At 40.6% G+C, this 21,053-nt stretch overlaps 1 protein-coding gene across 1 annotated transcript in view; it reads right to left on the bottom strand.

The window, feature by feature from the left end:
- Positions 1-21,053, bottom strand: part of LOC122212905 (probable maltase-glucoamylase 2) — an 86,088-nt gene that overhangs the window by 36,660 nt on the left and 28,375 nt on the right. Inside the window, exons 8-21 of the mRNA XM_042926888.1 lie at positions 19,667-19,766; positions 18,794-18,906; positions 17,179-17,304; positions 14,967-15,098; positions 14,779-14,877; positions 12,227-12,340; positions 10,770-10,854; positions 8,023-8,140; positions 4,678-4,849; positions 3,799-3,915; positions 2,931-3,085; positions 2,719-2,803; positions 1,545-1,601; positions 607-731 (exon numbers count right to left, since the gene is read on the bottom strand). Coding sequence (XP_042782822.1) covers positions 607-731; positions 1,545-1,601; positions 2,719-2,803; positions 2,931-3,085; positions 3,799-3,915; positions 4,678-4,849; positions 8,023-8,140; positions 10,770-10,854; positions 12,227-12,340; positions 14,779-14,877; positions 14,967-15,098; positions 17,179-17,304; positions 18,794-18,906; positions 19,667-19,766 — 1,598 coding nt within the window. The remainder of the gene's footprint in view (positions 1-606; positions 732-1,544; positions 1,602-2,718; positions 2,804-2,930; positions 3,086-3,798; positions 3,916-4,677; positions 4,850-8,022; positions 8,141-10,769; positions 10,855-12,226; positions 12,341-14,778; positions 14,878-14,966; positions 15,099-17,178; positions 17,305-18,793; positions 18,907-19,666; positions 19,767-21,053) is intronic.

The following is a 21,053-nucleotide window of genomic DNA, read 5'->3' as shown; positions in this document are numbered from 1 at the left end:
CTGGGTGCTTGCCATGTGTCAAGCATTCTTCTAAGTGCCCTATGGACAATAAACCACGTCTACTATATTTTCATTTAACCTGCATGATAACACTAAAAACTCAAACCATTGTCATCCCCAGTTGACTAGTGATAGGCAGCAACACAGAAAGTAGGTTGTCCATGGCAATACATCTAATGTGTAATAGAGCTGGAGCCTGAACCTGAACTTTCTGACTCTTGACCCTGGAAGCTATGTTGACTTCCATGTGATAACTCTTACCTCCTATTTACCTTGCATTCTCTCATGCCTAAGGGAATCTACTTGAAGACAGTTGCTGGCCATAGGGAAATCCTCATGAATGACTGTTTTGACTGTTCTTAAAATCCGATTCAGTCCCCAAGTGAAAGGCTCTAGAAACATGGAGGAGCCGAGGCTACCTTCCCCACTAAATGAACACGAAGGTGCCACTTCAGGGCTGACCTTGAAAGGAGGGGAAATGGATTACTGACTGGAGATGTTTTCCCATGATCTGTCCACATTTCGTGTCCATTTGCCTGCCCCATAACACACTCCCCTTGGAGCGTCAGAGCAGTCACACCGTAGAAGAATGAGGGAGGAGCTTACCTGGCCTCAGTGGTTGTGTTGGGCTGCTGGGTGGGAAATATGAAGCCCCCACGGAGGTGAAGTCCAATCCTATCAGGTGGTAGCTGCATCTCTACCAGTTGTTTCCTCCACTGGATAGCTACTCCCTAGCCAACGGAATGAGGACAGAGCACGTAATGGACTGTTGGACTAGGAGGTACTGTGGAGATCATTTAGTTCAGTCACCTCATTTGCAATGAATCAGTCAGAGAAAGACAAATACTATACGATTTCACTCATATGTGGAATTTAAGAAACGAAACAGATGAACATATGGGGGGTGAGAAGAGACAGGCAAACCATAAAACAGACTCTTAACCATAGAGAACAAACTGAGGGTTGCTGGAGGGGTGTTGGATGGCGGGATGGGCTGACTGGGTGATGGGCATTGAGTAGGGCACTCGTTGGGATGAGCACTGAGTGTTATACGTAAGTGATGAATCACTAAATTCTACTCCCCAAACAATATTACACTATATATTAACTAATTGGAATTTAAATAAAAATTTGAAACAAAAAAAAGGAAAGCAGAGACCCCCAAAAGCAAAGGATTGCCCAAGGCATAATTAAAGTAGATAGCAGATCTGAGACTCCAATCTGCCCTATTTCTTTATATTGTACCATGTGGTGATTCCACAACTGGGCTTTCATTCACTAGGGTATCACAGCCTCCAGCCAATTACTAGTTCTCACAGCTGCAGAGTAACCAGGTTCATAAAATGAAAATTCCTATAAACCTACCCCAGTTATGCACATTTCATAGTATGTCTAGAAAGACCTTCTTCACAGAGAAGTACTCTCTATCAACTGAAGTTAAAGCATTGCACCATTATCCTCCCCCCAAGCTCCCAGGACCGTTGCCTTAGAAATGCCCTCTGCTAGAGGCTGGTCTCTGACCCAAGCGGGGCTGCCTTACTTACTGTCTCATAGTCGTACCACACGGCATCCGGTATGTATGCCTTCACTTTGTCCACACCCTAGGGAAACCCCAACAATGAGCAACATCAGCACACCCCTTACAGTACACAACGCCTCATATGTTTGTACCATCTTGAGAGACGGTTGGGATCATTCCATTCTACAAGTGCAAATACAGATACTTAGAAAGTTGGGCAGTTTACTGAGAGCAGAGTTGTGCCCAGAAATTAAAATGTGGATCCTGAGAAACTGAACAGAAGACCATGGGGGAGGGAAAGGAAAAAAAAAGTTAGAGAGGGAGGGAGGCAAACCATAAGAGACCCTTAAAAACTGAGAATAAACTGAGGGTTGATGGGGGGTGAGAGGGAGGGGAATGTGGGTGATGGGCATTGAGGAGGGCACCTGTTGGGATGAGCACTGGATGTTGTATGGAAACCAATTTGACAATAAATTTCATATTAAAAATAAATAAATAAGTTTTGCTTCAAGGTACTGGAACTTCCCAAGAGAAGCATAGAAAGTTCTTTCACTGAGCTACTTGTGTAGTCTGATGGGTGGGAGGAGACTGAAACAGCCAAACCTCTAGGAGAACCTTCCAGTAGGACTGCCCGCTGCCCAGCATCTGCCCAGAGACGGGTCTTTGACATGAATACAGTGGTGATCTTTCATGTTTATAAAATGGCCAGCATAATCCTGATTCCTCCCCCACACTTCCCCACTCATATTTAGGAAGGGTATGTGTGGTCCTTCATATATATGGTCTCCAGGGTAACACCCTCCCCTTGTCCAGACCTCTCTCCCTCCCTGTTTCTCTCTCTCGCCTCTTCTCTTTTCCCGATCCAACCCCAAGAGCACACATCCTTTGGTCAAAGGGAAGTACAGACAGATGGCCAGCTGAAACTCCCATGGCATTTAAAGCCCCTGTCAATGCATGGCCATAGGCTTAAGAAAACAAGTTTTAATGTAATTTTACAAAATGGAAATTGTTTTGCTTGGTGACGCAGTGGACCAAGAATTACTATTTTTCTAATTTCCAAACTTTCATAATTTTTCTCTCATTCATATTTGTATTGATATTTAAACACAGCTATAGACACTCAGGACTGAGCTTATCCAGCCAGAGAGCCATGAGGACAAGTGTGATATTCCACACTATTGTTCAGATTATAAAGATACCTCATATAAAACAGGTGTGATGAGAAGTCCAGGCCCCCATAAGAACTGCTCGTGCACCTCCCATGTAGCTGGGTCCTGGTAGAACCTAGAAAACAGAGAAGGCAGATGAAACCTACAATACAGAACAACAGCACACTAGATGGCAACAAGATCCTGACTAACCAGGTGAGATCAGGATCTGAGAGGGACTCTTGGTGGGTCAGGAAACTCACTCATGGACAAGGGGCCTTGCCACGGTGTCTCCCCGGGTGTGAGCTCGGTAGAAAAGGGTGTAGAGATAGGGGAGTAGAGTGTAGCGGATGTTCAGATAATGTTTGGAGGAATTCACCAGCAGAGAGTGGCTGCCAAAGGCAACGGGATCCTGATCCTAGGAGAGAAGGAAGCAAATATTAGATACTTCCATTGTGTTTTGAAAGTTTGTTCCCTTATGATAAGAAGCTTTCTCAGATAAAAGTAGCTATAGTCTCCACCTTGGAAGATAGCAAAGGGTTCCCCAAACTACAAGGATCTTGGTCCTGCTTCTTCATCATAGATGAAAAAACAGTATCAAAGATTAATGGTTTTACCAATGTAAACTGCAAACATGTGGCAGAGTTTAAATTTGACAGGTGTCTTATGATCCCAGTCTATGGCAGCCACAAGGGTGATAAAGAAGCCCATGGAGGTAACCATGAAGATAAAAGGGTTATAGAGGGTCCTGCTCCCTTCAGAGCTGATCTAATTTATTTTATACCTTGAGGTTCCTCATAGTACTTCATAGTACCAGTGGACTCCAATGGTCCCATCTTATAAAAGGTAGTGACAGAGGTAATAGCACCAGAGAAACTCTAACACCTCTTCTCACCTTTGTTGGTGGGTAAAAGAAAAATCAATATAAATCACAACAAAATCACTCAATATGTATATATTCCTTCCCATACACCCTTATCCCAATATTCTGCTCTTTGGGCCTATGACCCCAAATTTATCTATTCTCCTTCTGCACTTAGGGCCAACCTATAGGATTTTCTGCAATCCTCTTTGAGAACAACTAGATTAGACAATCCAAGAAGTTTCCATCCCTTCACTTGGAGACCTTACCACGAACTCAGGCCCATTATGATTCCTTGATAGTGGATAAAAGGCTCCAAGCTGCATCCACCTTCTGCAGAGCTCCTCTGTGACATTTTTTGTATAACCACAGATGTTGGCACCTACCTGGAGATTTAGCACACATACGAGTACAGTGGTCAGTGAGAGAGGAGACAGCAGTGATTGTACACCTATGTAGTAAGGGGACAAACTCTTTTTTATTTCCACCATTCCATGTTGAAAGGGGTTCTCCAGGCTTTCAGGGCCAGCCCCCAGACAAATGGAAGAAAGCAGCAAATGGGCATCGTGAATCAGCTGACAAGAGGAAGACTGATTGGTGGTATAGCAAGGGCTCATCCTCAATATTCAGCTCCCAATTTCATCCTTTGCTATTCACTGATGCTTTGCTGATGGACATTTTCTGTGATGTTAATATATTTTACTCATGGTGTCTCTATCCTAACTTCAGAGATTCCATGGATGACTACCCACTGATAAAGTTTTACCATTCATCTTCAAAATACAGTTCATGCCACATATAAAAGTGAATTTTCTTTTTTTTTAATGTATGAAATTTATTGTCAAATTGGTTTCCATACGACACCCAGTGCTCATCCCAAAAGATGCCCTCTTCAATACCCATCACCTACCCTCCCCTCCCTCCACCCCCCATCAACCCTCAGTTTGTTCTCAGTTTTTAAGAGTCTCTTATGCTTTGTCTCTCTCCCACTCTAACCTCTTTTTTTTTCCTTCCTAAAAATGAATTTTCTAATACATACCACACAGAGACATATATGCTTCTTGGTTTTCAGACACCTCAAAGACTAGTAATGGAAAGAATGCCAAAGGAGAAAAAGTTAAGTTTCCTTGGTTAAGAGGAAAACTCACCATGGGGATACCAAATAGGTTGAACTCAAGGATACTAGGGATGGACCATCGGAGATCATCCCATGTGGCTGCATTGTCTCCCAACCAATGAGCAGCAAACTTGCCAGACCCAGCAAAAGTAGAACGGGATAAGATGAAGCTACTTTTGTTCAAGGGAATACCCTCCATGGCCCTGAAAAGGAACACAATCAATTGAATGTGAAGTGAGCTGTGAATGTCTAGGACTCACCTATATCCAAGGGCAGCAATGGACTTTCCAACCAAACAGAAAAAGCATCAGGGCATCATAAGCTAGGTGAGCAAACTAGTTTAGCATAAAGAGCTTCTTTCCCACTTCTGAATAAGGTTTTAGACTTCATGTAAGACAGCACAAACCTCTATAGTCCAGCCCCCGCCCCCCGCCCCCCGCCCTAAGAAATGTCTCTAGACTCCTGTCCTCTTGATTATGCTTTCTTCATCTTGTTGGATCTGGTTGTGCCTCTGACCCTTCTGGTCGACAAGACATTGGAACCGTGCCTTGGGTCTTTGGCTCCGTCTTCTCCCTCCAGACAGAGATTTTCCAATGGCCCTTGTTTCCATGCTTTGCTGCCCATACATATATCATCCTGTTTAGTATAACACCAGTTCATGTTGAAACTCTGTAGCCTGTGCTGGCCTAGGAGGATAGTTTGTACACCACGTGGGCTCCAGGCACCTGGGTTCCTCAAAAGCTTCAGAACTTATCATTAGCAGTTCTCAATGTTGGGAAATCTTCATTAATATGAGATCAGTGAGTCTCAAAAGATGACATAAGATACTCTTTATAAAGTTAAATGCAATCCAAATACAAAATATTATTTGCATTATACTACATATAAGATATTATATATCAAAAAAGACTAGATAGAAGAGAAAGCAAAGGAATTGAAAAGATGGAGTGCAGAAAGATAAAGACTTCAGGATGGAGGGGAGCATGGGGTGGGAAGAACACGTAGTTAGATGACGGCTCTTTTCCTAGCTTTTATTCTGAATACTCTTTTGCATAGGCACTTCCTTGAAATGCCTCTCCCTCCTTTCTCCTTCCCTGATAAACAGCTCACACCTTCCTTTAGGGATCTCATATTAAACAAAATTACAACTATGGGGTAGTGATACCCTGGCCACAACTGCTGTGAGCCCTTTGCTTTTGATACATGGTCTGAGACAAGTGTGTCAGCAGGCACCGGGCAGTTCCTCACAGACCCTGTCACAGCCACCAATTCTTCCCCACTTCATATCCTGAGGACTGCCTTATGAGGAGTCTATCAATGCCAAATGACTTACAAGGGCAGAGGGGAGAAAATTCTGAAAAAGAAGATGGGTTTAGAAGAGTGAGCCCTCCATTTGTACAATTTAACAAGTGATAAAGGTAACATAAAGGAGAAAACTCACTCTTCCACCCTTACCCTCACGTCTACTTGGCTCTTGATGAGCAGGTACTTTGCCTTTATTACCACTGACTAGGGGGTTTATTGTATGCTGCAGTCATGGATCATAAAAGAAACACCTTCAGGTTGTACAGAGTAAAACTGAAACAGGGATAAGGTTATCTGAGGTTACAGGTTTATCTACAGGCCAACCTTCATGGTACCACAGATTAAATAAGTCTGTTTTCAAGCCCAGAGGGACAATCTTATTCAGAGATCCTCAAGTCTCTCCTTTCTATCCCTCAGGTTTGGTCTGCTTATCATCCAGTCCTGATCTCTGAGGGGATCTGATCTTTCTACTTTCAGCTTAGAGGGAGGAGAAGTTCATTCTTGGGGTAGACCAGTAATCACTGCCCCCAAACAATACTTCCAGGAAGGCTGAGCCAAATAGCCATCAGATCTATGACTTAAATTTTCCTCATGCTCAGATTCCACTGAACAAACATCTTATTTGTTTTTCTACCACTCTGCCTCATATCCAAAGGCCAAGTTCCACTTATTTCCAGGGACTTAGGTCACTCTGTCTGACCCAGAGAACTTAGAAAGGCACTTACTACCTTCTCCATCACAGTTACCTTTTAACTATCAATCATAGCTATTAGAATCTATGAACCAAGCCCATCATGATCTTACAGAACTTTTATTACATGGAGACACCAGCCATAAAGCAATCTGCAACTCTCTTTCCCTCTTCCTGCCCATTCTTTCTTACCCTGGTCACTTAGCCACTCTCCCACCCACTTTCCATTCTTAGAAGCGTCTACGGGTTGAAATAGATCGGAACTAAAAGAAACTCTGGCCAACATCAGTCCCAGCCTCCCGTTCCCAAGATGAGGAATCTGAGCCTTATTCACCTAATTTATTTCCCAGGAAAGGTAGAGTGAGGGAGACAGAGGTCAGAAAGAGAAGATAACAAAATTAGAAATGTGTCCTTTTTCCTAAAGCTTTTCTTTTGTTGAGATCAAAACTTTGGCATTTATTGGACAAGGACTCTCTCTCACCTGGACAATCCAGCATAATTCAAAGTCTGGAGGGCACAATGGAGCAGGAAAACAAGTGGTGTAGTCTAACTCACCTCTCTCACCAGGCCCCCTGTGGAGCCCTTCCTGACTTCACTCCCTCAGACCAGCAGCTATTCAACACACATCTTTAGTACACACTATTCCTCAGGCTAAGGATATAGGCATGGCTTTTCCCTCAAGAAACTTACAGTCCAGCAAGAGAGAAAAAATGGGTTATCTAAAAGTTATAAGATTTTTGCACATTAAGCTTACTGCAATACAAATAAAGGTAGCACAAAAAAAGGGAGATAGTCTTTCTAGAACCGACAGGCAGGTTTCCAGAATGAACATCTGAAGAGAGGCTTTAAAGATAAGCATATGTTTGCAGACAGGAGAATGGAGAGGGAGACTGGGGCAGGCAGTGGGGAGAGTAGCTAGAAGTATTGCATGCAGCATTGCCAGGTAAACACGGGACATTCAGGTCAACTTGAATTTCATTTAAACGATGGATAATTTTTAGGGTAAGTATGTCCAGTACAATTTTAACTTGGTCCTATATTTTTATTTGCCAATTCAGGAAACCTTAGTGTGTTAACCACAGCAACATTGGGTAATAGGACCTCAGCAAGGGATGGCTTCCAAATGAATGCTCTAAATACCTTACACCTTACTGCCTACTAGTATCTGATGAAGTCCCTTAGTCACAAGCCAATCAAAACTAATCTCCCACAGAAACCAAGGGGCTATAGGAAAAGAGCTCTTTAGTAGCCTATAAGATCTGAGTTTCTGTGTCCTTATCAGCACAAAAATATTTGAAAAACATACTTCTGGAAGATTCTGAAAGCCCTCTGCCTCCTAACTCCCCCAAGCTGGAATTAGGGGGAAAACCAAGTACTTACAAGTGTGTAGCTTTTGCCATGGAGTAGCCATACAAGCTGTGGACATCATAGTGAAAGCCCTGATGAAATTCTGCATCCATGCAGAGGGTTCTTGCAGAAAGGAAGCCGTCCAGAACTCCTGTGGGGAAATACCCATTAGCGAGGCACTTCCTTGTCAATGGGCTCTAACAAAAGAACCACCCAATTGTTTGCTTCCTCCTCGTTCTATCTTCCTACCCAGTCTCCGCCTAACGAAATCCTTTCCAGATTTTAAATTCTACCCTAAATGCTGCTTCCTACACGGATCTACACTAAGCCCCTGAGATAGATCATTAAAATTAATGTGCACGCCCACTGAGGTCACAAAAAAATGGTGCTGGATGGAGTAACTGAGGAACAAGCTCATTGCCACAGGAAGTTGGTCTGAGATTAAATACAAATAAGACACACACATTTCTCTACATATATTTGATCAAGAGGAACTGAATGTGTTAGGAACAGACATGAGGGACAGTGGAAAGGAAAATGCTTTCACTCTTCCATTATAGGCACTCATATGCTGGGTAGGCTTTTTGAAGAAATGAGAGATGACGTTTGGGTGGTTTCACAAATGAGAACTCAGATCCTGCCTCTAGAATCACCATTGCGACTGTATTTTCCCTAAAATACTCAAAAGTTTCTGCTTTGTAGCCTAGGATCTCGTTCTTCCCTTATTTTTTCTCTGGTAGACCAGTAACTGAGACATAGCAGCCCTCCTTCATGAAGCCCTGTTGTGGACATAGGGCTGCAGTATCAAGTACAATTCCAGAAAGCAGTGGGACCAGGAAACTGTGAGGTTGAGTTTTCCCCACAAGCCCAACAGAATCCCACCAGGTCAACTGAACCAGAAATTAAGTTGAATTCCAAAACATAATGAAATGTGTATTTTTGGCACAGCTCAGCCCGTGGAATGAGACTCACAACCACTTCCATGATAAGAAAAGACACTCCAGGGGCGCCCAGGTGGTTCAGTCGCTTGAGGGGCTGACTTTGGCTGAGAGCATGATCTCACGGTTTGTGAGGTCGAGCCCCAGTGTGGAGCCTGTTTTGGATCCTCTGGCCCCCTGTCCCTCTGCACCTCCCGTGCTCCTGCTCGCGCGCTCTCTCTCTCTCTCTCTCTCTCTCAAAAATAAATAAATATTAGAAACAAAAAAAGAAAAGATGCCACAACTGTCTAAAGGTCAAAGGTAAATATCTAAGTCTTTATCATGCTAGTTTGTGCTCTCCAAACCTGAAAAGGTGAGAAGCAGAGCAGCTCTGGGGCAGAGGCTAGTCACATGTAGGAAGACACAATGCTGTGAGGTAGGGAGTGAGGTGTTTGCCAGAAGCAGGCAGAACAGGATGACATTGCAGTTTTTTTCATAGAACAAAACAAAACAAAACTACAACAACACAACAACTTAGTTCTGGCTAAGAAGAATATTAAGAGATTAAAAGGGAAACATAATAAACTGATCCACAGTGGGGAAAAAAATGGGAACAAAGACCGAGCAGAGACGAATAAAGAGTAAACAGGGCAAGCAAATAGATTTTGCAAGAAGTTAAGTGATCTGAAGACAAGATTTCTCCCAAAAAACTTCTCCACTCTTTCAGTGACCAGAAAGGGCTCAAGAAACAGGTAAACCTTAGTCCAGGGTGCAGGGAAAGTGGACAAACCAAAATAAACTGGCAGAGACTGGCCAGATGTTCACCAAGCCTGTGTTCTCTTCCTGGGAGAGGAAGGTTGTATTTCACACTTTTGCTCCAGGGTAAACTGAGAATATGTGGTTGGCTTTCTGAGCAAAGAAATGTGAGCCAATTGAACACACCTCACTTCAAGGCCAATAAAACTCCCTCTACCTCCACCGTCTCTCTCCTTCACCCAGGAAGCCAGAAACAAGGGACTCTGAGGTGGGAGCACCATTCAATGGAAGTAACTAGATCCCTGAGTCACTGCTTGAGTGACAGCCACATATCTCATGCTGGAGTATTATATGAGCAAAAAATAAACGTTTATTGTGTTAATCCACTTAGATGCTGGGGCTTACTTGTTTCCACAGCACAATCTATTCGATGCTGTTACACACACACACACATACACACACAATTTCAAAATCAGGAATGGAAAATTTGACTAGAAATGAGACTTAAAAATAAGAGAGACTTGGGTGGTTCAGTTGGTTACACGTCCGACTTCGGCTCAGGTCGTGATCTCATGGTTCTGTGGGTTTGATCCCTGCCTCGGGCTCTGTGCTGATGGCTCAGAGCCTGGAGCCTGCTTCGGATTCTGTGTGTGTGTCTCTCTCTCTGTCCCTCCTTCACTCTCTCTCTCTTTCTTTCTCTCTCAAAAATAAATAAACATTAAAAATTTTTTTTTAATTAAAAAAAATTAAGAGAGACCTAATTAGGACCATTGATGCTTTCAATTATGGCTAATGAGTGGAAAAAAAATTAACAAAATTGCAGCTTTACTTCAATGGAAGGTAGTTTGGACTTGAGGTTTTCTGAAGAACCCCAAAGGGGCTGGGAGACACAGAACCCCGTGGGGGAGGCATGTCTTCATCACACACTCGCCCTGGGGTTCAGTTCCTGCAGCGAGAAAAGGTGGCCAGAGACCAATGTGGTGGCAGGGCCTCCTGCAGAGGAGCGGCCCACCTGGCTGCAGGCCGCGTGCTCCAGGACAGTGGGACTGAGCTCTGCCACAACCAGTGCTGCTGAGGCTGCTTTCAACAAGCCTTGTGACAACTTACTGGGAGTGAAAGGAGGAACGTTCAAGTGGTTTGACTCACACCCACGATTGGACCCGTGGTGAAAGCTGGATACTTCATCCATTTCCTGCAAAGACACAAAAGCCACACAAGGGAAAGGGTTACCTACAGTTGGGTTGGTTGTCTGGGAATGTCCCCTGAACTAGGAGCCCGTCTGGGGTCTCTTAGCAACTGACTTCGGGGTCTTGAGTAATCTTCCTAAATTTTCTTGACCTCTGTTTCATCCTTTGGATTAAACTGTGCCTAAACTGCCCTCCAACTCTCAGGTATCAGGCACGTTTTACTTTTTATACCTTGAGTTCAATTAGTTAATTAGGAAATACCATCCCAAAGGCTGATTTTTACCCATAAATGTTATTGTTGCTGGTATTATTTCAGTGATGTGTTAAAAAAAAAAAAAATAACGCTTGGGGCACCTGGGTGGCTCAGTCAGTTAAGTGTTCGACTTCAGATCAGGTAACGATCTCAGAGCTCGTGAGTTCGAGGCCCGCGTCGGGCTCTGTGCTGACAGCTCAGAGCCTGGAGCCTGCTTTGGATTCTGTGTCTCCCTCTCCCTCTCCCCTACCCCCTGTTCATGATTTGTCTCTCTCTCTCTCTCTCTCTCTCTCTCTCTCTCTCAAAAATAAATAAACATTAAAAAAATTGTTTTTAAAAAAAAGCCTACGATAGAGGAATGTTTCTATTTTACAATTTCCCCTTTTATCCACTCAGTGAGGAACATGAAGATATAATTGAGATCAAATCTATTTCTTCAAAATGGATTAAAAAATTAAAAAATAGGTGATGCCTAATCCTGTTAACAGAGATAACTTCCCAAGTTTCAAAGAAATATCTCCACCTGCTATCCCCACTTAAAAATAAAGTGGATTCATTAAATCATTCTCTAAATAACTTTAAATTTTAATGAAGCAGTGCAACAAATAATAGCAATTATAGCCTCTAATAAACCAGTATTTTTAGATTGAAAGACAGTTAATGGAGGAAAAAGCTGAGACCACGAGAAAGCAAAAGACTTTCTCACAAAAGACATAATCAGTCAGTGGCAGATCCAGAATTAAAATCCAGGGTTTTGAGGGGTCTATTTCACTGCATAGAAGCTCAGCATTAAGTAAAAGGATTTTTTTTTGACATTCACTTATTTATAGAAACAGAGAAGACAGACCACAAACTGGAGAGGGGCGGAGAGAGAGGGAAACACAGAATCTAAAATATGCTCCAGGCTCTGAACTGTCAGCACAGAGCCTGATGTGGGACTCGAACCCACAAACCATGAGATCGTGACCTGAGCCGAAGTCCCACGCGTAACCAACTAAGCCACCCAGGCGCCCCTAAGCACTAAGGCAAGAAGACTATTTTATTACACATCAGGGTCAAAACTCATTCTCAAATCTTGGAACATCCATTTCCAAAAGACGTTTGATCCGGGAATAACAACTTACAATCCACACTCCATCAAACTCGAGAGTTTTATGAAATTCACTGATCTGCTCTCTCCACCACTCAATACAAACTGGATTGCTAAAATCAGGAAAGACCGTCAATCCGGGATATCCCTAGAGAACAAAGAAGGCACCACAGTTGGTGTGGCTGGTGGGTGACTCACACATTGATGGCAGGCTATTGCTTCTTCCGTTAGGAGCCCCATGCATCTTATCATTTCAGAATCAAAATGTCCCCCAAAACTAAATAGTAAAATAGATGCAAGGAACCCACAAGAAGTAAAAAGAGAAGGAACAATTGCTGATCACAGAACTGAGACGTTATCAGATGTCTTTTTTCTATGAAAACACAAAAGTAACATTTCATCATGTCAGACCAGACGGAAGAACTATTTAAAATTCTCACACGTCTAACTAGATAATATTTCAGGAGCGAATCATTGGATTCATTTAATGTGTTAATTAAAGAGCATTTAAACCCGTGTGGAATAACAAAGTTTATAAAGAATATGTTGATTTTGGTATATAAACAATCGTTTTAAATGGCAAAATGATTTTAAAGAGGGCACTTGTGATGAGCATTGGGTGCTGTATGTAAGTGATGAATCACTGAATTCTGCTGAAACCAATATTGCACTCTATGTTAACAACTTTAAATTAAAAAAAAAAAAACTTACCGAAAAACAAATAAATAAATAAAATGGTGAAATGAATTTTGTGCTTCTTATTCAGTTCCTATATCTCTTATCCTCTCTTCTCTTCCTATCTATTCCTATCAATGTAGCTTTCAACATTTTCCAGAAATAGCACAAAGATAGAACTTATAGCCAAATTATTGAAAACCCTGAACTGATAGGATACAAGCTTTTGTGCTTACATTCTTATTAATTTTCTCAACGAATTTATAGGTTATGATTTAGGATGATGTTCAGGCAATATAATGAATATATATTCATATATATAATGAAAACATATTATATATATGAATATATATAATATATATTCATATATATAATGAAAACATATTATATATATGAATATATATAATATATATTATATATTAATATATAGTGAATATATATCATATATGAATATATAATGAATAAATATTATATATTATATGTATATATTTATATTATAAATATTATAAAAATATAAATATATAATGTAAAAAACACATACATAAAATTCTGAGACTTCTTAAACCTCAAGATGAGAGCTTAAAATTCTCAATTTAAATGGATTGAACTATTTGATAGGGCACCAAAGAGTGAATAGGTGATAGGGCACAAACAATAACCAGAGGTAATTTTGGACCTCAGGAAATAGGCAGTGCGGTAAAGAAGTCACCTACAGCAACACTCTATCTAGAGCAGACCCAGCAAGCTTCATTCTAACCAAATGCCTTTATAATAAACCTCCACCCACTAATTACATGCAACTTACTAATTGTATACCACTCAAATATGAGTCCTACTGAAATGACTCACAGGTCTGGATAACCTACTTTTTAGATGAAAAAAATCATGTTTATGTGACCATGGCCTCTGATTTTGTACTTACAGATGACTATTGGTCTACCTGATATTTTAGAAATTTTCTTCAAACAAAACCAAGCAAAGCATTGGTTTGGGGAAGGAAGGGAACTTCTCTACTATTTCCTGGAAGGTTCGACCCAATGAAAAAGAAAACACGTAGAATTAAGTATTGTAAACAAAGTCGATAGGAATTCAGTGAGCAGTTATGTAAGGGGCATTGATAACCCCGAAAAGGAGTTTTGAAAAGTAAACTGCCCAGGAGCAACACAATTTGCAGTCACATAAACTTTCAGATTAAGTATGTTTTAGGAAACCTCACATAATCCAATTATCTAGGGCTGAGCCTGTAAGTAACTGGAATAAAAAGTTGCCTACATGATTTGATTTCAAGTACTCTGAAAAGAGGCTTCTAATCAGCCTACTCCAATGCCTGAAACTGCTACGTTGGAATGAAGGTTAGGCTCTACCTACAAGTCTCATGGAAAAGAAAAGTACGTTAGGTTGCACATTAGCCTATGAGCATATTGCTGCATTATTATAGCTGAATGTCTTGGGAAAGACAAGGAAATTGGGGCGCAGGAGGACTTTCAGAATACATGAATTTTCTTCTAATAATACATTGCTTCTCCAATATCTATAGTCTAGGAATTCAGGGGCTAGCTTTTTAGAGACTAGATATTAGTTTTCCCACCACAAAAGAAGAAATGATAATTATGTGAAGTGGTAGAAATGGTATTTTCACAACGACAATCATACTGCAATATAGAAACGTATCAGATCAACACGTCGTACACCTTAAATTTACACAATGTCATATGTGAAATATATTTCAATTTTTTTAAATCCCCCAGAATTTTAATTATTTTACTATGACATCTATTGGTCTAAAAATAATATTAAAGGAAGCCTCTAAAGCCATGAAAACAGTAATGATACTGCCTTCTACTCACTCTCATAACAAAAGTACCGACTTCCCCAGATGACTGTAAGTTAGTGATTTTCTTGCAAAATTACCTGTCCAATGGCAAATTCATTGTCCTGATAGATCCATACTCTCTTCTTACTTCCAGTCTTATAGGGCTGGTAGTTAGAGTCATTTAATATTCCAGGATGCTAATAAATAAACATGATAGCAATTATTTTTGTAAATTTCTTTTACACTTTGAAAGGAAAAATGAGGCAACAGATTTGTTTGAACATACCATAATGATTATATATTTCATTCCTTGGCCATGCAAGTCTTTGGCAAAATCTTCGAGACGAGGGAAAGCCTCTTTATCAATCGTGAAATCCTTTCCCCCTTCCATGTAGTCTATGTCAGAGTACTGGACGTCCTGAAAGATCCAACCCGCCGGTTAGAAAATACCGCTGTGCTCACGGAAGGTATCATAGCTCTGGTACTTGCTGACTAAAACTGAAGCTGTGTTTCTCAGTGATCCTCAAACTCCCGGGACTTGGCTACCTCCTAGAAGTATATAAGCCCCTTCTGAAAGATGCAGGTGCTCTTACGTTGTAGTTTTGTCTCTCTCTCTGTCCTCACAGGTGCATGTTATAAGGGAGGAACTTGGGAGGGAACTTGATGGTAGGGACTATGTCTTGTTCATCTCTGTAACTCGAGAGCTTGGATGCTTGACGTAAAACAGGTGTGCTTTAAATGTCTGTTTGGGTAAGTATATTCATAATGTTATAACACTGTGCAAACGTGGAGCCTAAACATTAAGCTAGAATATATCAGAAGAGGAGAAAACAGTCATCTTGTTCTATAAAACTGCTAGAGTAATAACTCACAAAGATCAATGACAGAGGGCAGAGCTTTAATTGACCAAACTCTCAGACACACATTATTTTAGGGTTTGCCTATCAATCTGAGATGGGCAGGTGTTGTTCTCAGGGAGGGGACTGAAATGCAAAGGGGTTGAGTGACATTTCCCCAGGTCGTATTCATGGGTGGGTGGGGTCGACTGGGGCTTTTGTGATAGGTGATAGGAGTCAAAGGTGACCCCAGCTGCTCTTTTTTTCCAACCTGCCACAACTTCAAAGACATCCGAAGGTCTTTTAAGTAAGTGTTTCTCATGTGTATTAGAAGGCTCTGGCTTGCAGGCCTGAAGGAAATGTGGCTTGTGGCCTATTGCCAACGTGGCACATCTGTTCTCACACAAGGCAGTCAGCTAGTACCCAGGTGTCCTCGGGAACCACGTGGTGGGAAAGATCCAATCCATGGAAGAGAAGCTCATTTGTTTCTGAATCAGCAACACCTCAGAAAAGCCTTTCCCATCAGAGGTACAGGGACAGATTGAAACCAACACCCCTCGTAGTCAAAAGCACTATTTTTGAATCCTGGTCCTGCCATTTAGCTAGCTGGAGTGGCCTTGGAAAAGTTATGAACTGTGCAGTGAGTCTCCATTACCTTATGTACCAAATACCAATAAATGAGGGTTAACCATGATTGTGAAAGCACCTTATAAAATCATAATGACGTGTTGAGACCTGGCCTGATTCCTCCTGGAATTGAATGCTTGCAGACAGCATATTTGGGAGCATTACAATGAAACATATAATCAGTTACTCCAAAACAACACAGTGGTCATGTTTTCTCCCAGGAAAAATTCATCTCTCTGCCTGCTCCCCTTTCTGCCCTGAGAGGGGATTGAAAAGTCCTGAGATCAGGCCAAAGTCAAATATATCCTAGCCAAATTGGATCCTAGTCAAATATATGCTTGCAACACAGTTCCAAAGATCTAGCCCAACATAAATTGTTTTGATAACCTCACTAATAATGTTATGTATCTCCTGGATGAATTTGTCAAATATTATACACTTAATAATTATCTATTTACTGGTGGACATTGAACATCATAAACAGAGCTTTGGAACAAGAGAGCTTTTGATATCAGAGTCTGCTAGATCTTAAAGGAGTGTGCAAGGTCACTATGAGATACTTATTCTAAGTCATTTTTATAGCCATCAGCTCTTATTAGCCATATCACCCCAGATGTTGCTTTCTTTTATAAAATAACAGCTAACTTTGTCAACAGTTCATCCTCTGTGCTGCCTGTCTTCCATAAAGTGTAAGGCAATCCTCACTATCAGTCCACCGAAGTCAGCCTTACATTCTCATTTTATAAAGGGGGAAACCAGGACTCAGAGATGTTAATTAACTAGCCCAACACTGACAGAACTAGGAAGAAGTAAAGTAAAATTCAAAACCATACCCATCTGACTCCATAAACCAAGCTCTTTTGATGATGATATAGGTAATTTAGCATGCAAATTTCTGACAGTAGATGTCCCTATCTATGTATCTATCTATCCAACTTTCCATCTATCTCTTTGTATATGTTCCTAATAAATTGAATTAGATGCAAACACTAAAAGATAGGAAATGCTGTCTTACACTGATAAGTGCCAACTTACATATGGGATCCCAGCTCCACGATTTCGGTCCACAACCTTCCTCAATCCATTGATGCCGCCATAGTTCCTGCGACTAAGCTGGAACCCAAGACTCCAGTAGGGAGGCAAGAATGGTCGTCCAATGAGCTGAAAAAATAGATACAGGCCCGGCTAAGCATTTAAAAAATTACCGTTTTGAGGACCATGTCTGACACAGAAAACACTGTTTACATTTCACCTTCTATAAAGCCCCCAGATCTAAAAATGTCAGAGTCAAGAGAAATCTCCTAGGGTAATTTGCAAAATTCTACAACTCACATCTTTCTTTCCTAAGTACCTAAACATATTCTCAGCAACTGCAACATCACAAAATAATGGGATTAGCAAAAATGATTGAATAATGGTGTCATACTGGAAGGAAAAAAATAATAATCATTCACTCAGTAAATGTTTTCTGAGTGTTTATGATGTGCTGAGCATTGATGTAGGCGCTTGGGATATAGCAGCATAAAGCAAACATAGTTCCTGCTCTCACAGAGATTAAAGGAAATACATAAATGCCTAATATAATTTCAGATAGTGGTATGTGCTAAGGAAAAAGGAATCAGGATTGCTAGGATTATGAGTGATTACGTGAAAAAACACTGGACTATGTTTAAAATCCAGGTTTACAGGGGTGCTTGCGTGGCTCAGTTGGTTACACATCTGGCTCTTGACTTTGGCTCAGGTCATGATCTCCTGGTCTATGAGTTTGAGCTCCCTATCAGGCTCTGAGCTGACATTGTAGAGTTGGCTTGGGACTCTCTCTCTCTTTCTCTCTCTCTCTCTCTCTCTCTGCGCCCCCCACTGCTTGCTCTCTCTCTAAATAAATAAAAATAAACTAAAAAAAAAAAAGTCCAGGTCTTCAAGTTGCTCAAGCCAACACTCCGAGAAAATCTCAGCCACAGCCCTATCTCACATTGTTCCCTAGAAGCTGCTGCCCTCCCATGTGACAGTGCCTCTGAATTCCCACACAGTTTCTTTGCACCTCATTAATGGCACTTATTGTAAGGCGTCTCCTACTATAATTATTTCAGACAGTGTCAGACTTCCCCTATTTGATTACAAATTAGCTGGTATCTGGGACCATATTTCACATGACTTTGTGTCATATTGAGCAAGTCACTTCATCTCTCTATACCTAGGTTTTTCATCTGTATAACAGGAAGTTCAGGCTAAATGGTATCTAAAGTTCTTTCCTGTTGTAAAAATTGAATAAAAACTAAATAGCACAGTTCCTTTGACATAGTTTCTTTTCACTAAATTTTTCTTTATTGAATGAATGAATAAATTCTGCTGATTTGTGGCTGTTGATGTTTGGAATGATGGATCACATACGGATGGACTACGATATCCTTGGAAACAGGATGGTATCTGACTTATTTTTGCGTTTAGTAAGCCTTGCACAATGCCTCTTTAGCACTCAGCAGGCACCCAACAAATATGCATCAAAATAAACACACGACCGATGAAAGACTCACAGTCCCAGCATTCATAATGCATAGCTTACATAAATTTAATTTTTCTCTTCTTAATTTATAATGAGTGTATGAGATAAGAGCAATAAGTTATAACTCTCTACAAGCAAAGCCCGTACCTCCAGATATTCCTGAACCACTTGTTCTGGAGTATTTCCCAGGAATACATAAAAGTCAAGGATGCCCCCAATCATGCGGTAAGTGATTGCAGGAGCAGGCTGAAGGATGACCTCTGAAAAGATTAAAATGAGAGTTAATAGAACTTCATGGTTGCAAATATACTTTTCTCTGGAATGTGAATACCTGAGCTATTCAAAACAATCGCAGTCTCATTTTGAAAGAGATGAAAATCACATGTTTCTTTTTTTAGGTGATTGCTGAAGTTTATCATAATATTAAGTGAGTAAAACACTAATGAAGAACTGATTTTTTTTTAAGAGAAAGAAGAACCAATTCTATTTTAATCTGGCTATGGAACAATACAAATATTTGGAATTTGCGAGTGATATAACTTATTTAAAAACCTTATTAGATGAGTTTAATTACAACTTACAGATAAAAATAAAAATAAGTCCTTATTAAGGGTTCTGTTAGTCCAGAAACTAGAGGGGGAAGATTCTGGAGTGGGGTAGGGATGAGCTATGAGAGACAGCCTGCAGAACACAGCCTTGCTGCCTATAGATAGACAGCCTGGTTTACGTGTTGAAATCCACAGGTATCTTTGGGACCTACCTGTCAATGGATCTTATTATCCACAGAATCTTATGGATAACATTGCATCAAAAGAGAACCCTGAAGCAGTTTTCAATGTAAATAGCTTTTAGCATGAACTACATTTGTAACAGGTTATCCTACTTTGGGGTTCCTATTTCTATAGAAGCATTGTAGGTTAAATATACCTTTGGTTAAACAGTGATCTGACCATGAAAGTCATTCTTATAAAAGCCACATCGCAAAACATATCCCTGCCAAGATAAAAAGATGCCTCGTACCCATGGCATTACTGTTCAACAGAAAAACCCCAAAAGAGGAGCCGCTGGTGTCTTCGAGGCACAGGAAGAATGTATGAGCTCCATACAGATTAATCATGCCCTGTCAAGAAAAATGATAGGAAATAATAGTAGTGTATGTTAAAAATGTTTTTATTTATCCTAAAACAAACAAAATCAAAATCTGTGTACAACCTGTACTTGGTCAATACTTGATGTAGTTTAGTATTGTATCAAAAGGGTATTGATGGGGCACCTGCATGGCTCAGTTGGTTGAGCATCTGACTCTTGATTTTCGCTCAGGTCACGATCCCAGGGTCGTGGGATCAAGCCCATATCAGGCTCTGCACTGAACATGAGCCTATTTGAGATTCTCTCTCTCTCTCTCTCTCTCTCTCTCTCTCCCTCTCCCTCTCCCTCTCCCTCTTTCCCTCTCCCCCACTTGTGTTCTCTCTCTCTCTCTCTCAAAAAAAAAAGGTATTGAAATGGTAACATCAATTGAAAAATGGATAAATAAAATGCGGTATATCCATACAATGGAATACTATTAGTAATAATAAGAAATGAAAAACTGATCCATGCTACAACATGAATAAACCTCATAAATGTTGTGCTAAGTGAAAAACCATATATTGCATAATTCCATTTATATGAAGCATCCAGAGACATCAAATCTATACAGACAGAAAGTAGATTAGTGATTGCCCAGGGCTGACATGGGCACTGAGGTGGGAAAGGGGATTAGGTCTAAAAAAGGTATAAGGGATCCTAGTTGTATGAGGAAAACATATTCCAAAACTGGATTATGATGATAGCTGTACAACTCGATAATGTGCTTAAAAAATTCCTGAGTTGTACATTTAAAACAGGCGAATTATAAAGTATATAAATAGTATCTCAGTCAAGTTATTTTTTTTTTAATTTGGAAAATATTGTGCTTCGGATTCTGTGTCTCCCTCTCTCTCTCTGCCCCCCCACCCCCGCTCACATTCTGTCTCTCTGTCTCAAAAATAAATAATAAACATTAAAATTTTTTTTAATTTGGAAAATATTGGCAAAGACACACAACAAAATGTTAGCAGAAGATGATGTTAGTATGAGAAAGTTTTAATTTCTTCTTTATGCCAGCTGTGTTTTCTATTTTCTCTATAATTACTATATAACACTTAGGTAGTAAATAGGTTTAAAAGAAAAAGAAAAAGATACTGAACCCATCACAGGGCTGTGATGAACACTGATCTAAAAAAAGATAGTGTGTATAACAGTAAAAATGTGAGAGGGAGAGGGAGAGAGAGAGAGAGAAAGAGAGAGAGAAGGAAAAAAAAGGAAGGAAGAGAGGGAGGAAGGAAGGTACACAAAGACTTTAATCTGTGATTACATAACTCAAGAA

Source organism: Panthera leo, chromosome A2 (genome assembly GCF_018350215.1).
Source record: "Panthera leo isolate Ple1 chromosome A2, P.leo_Ple1_pat1.1, whole genome shotgun sequence".
NCBI classification, from domain to species: Eukaryota; Metazoa; Chordata; class Mammalia; order Carnivora; family Felidae; genus Panthera; species Panthera leo.
Note: the sequence above shows the minus strand (reverse complement) of the source record. Positions and strands in the feature narration are given on the sequence as shown.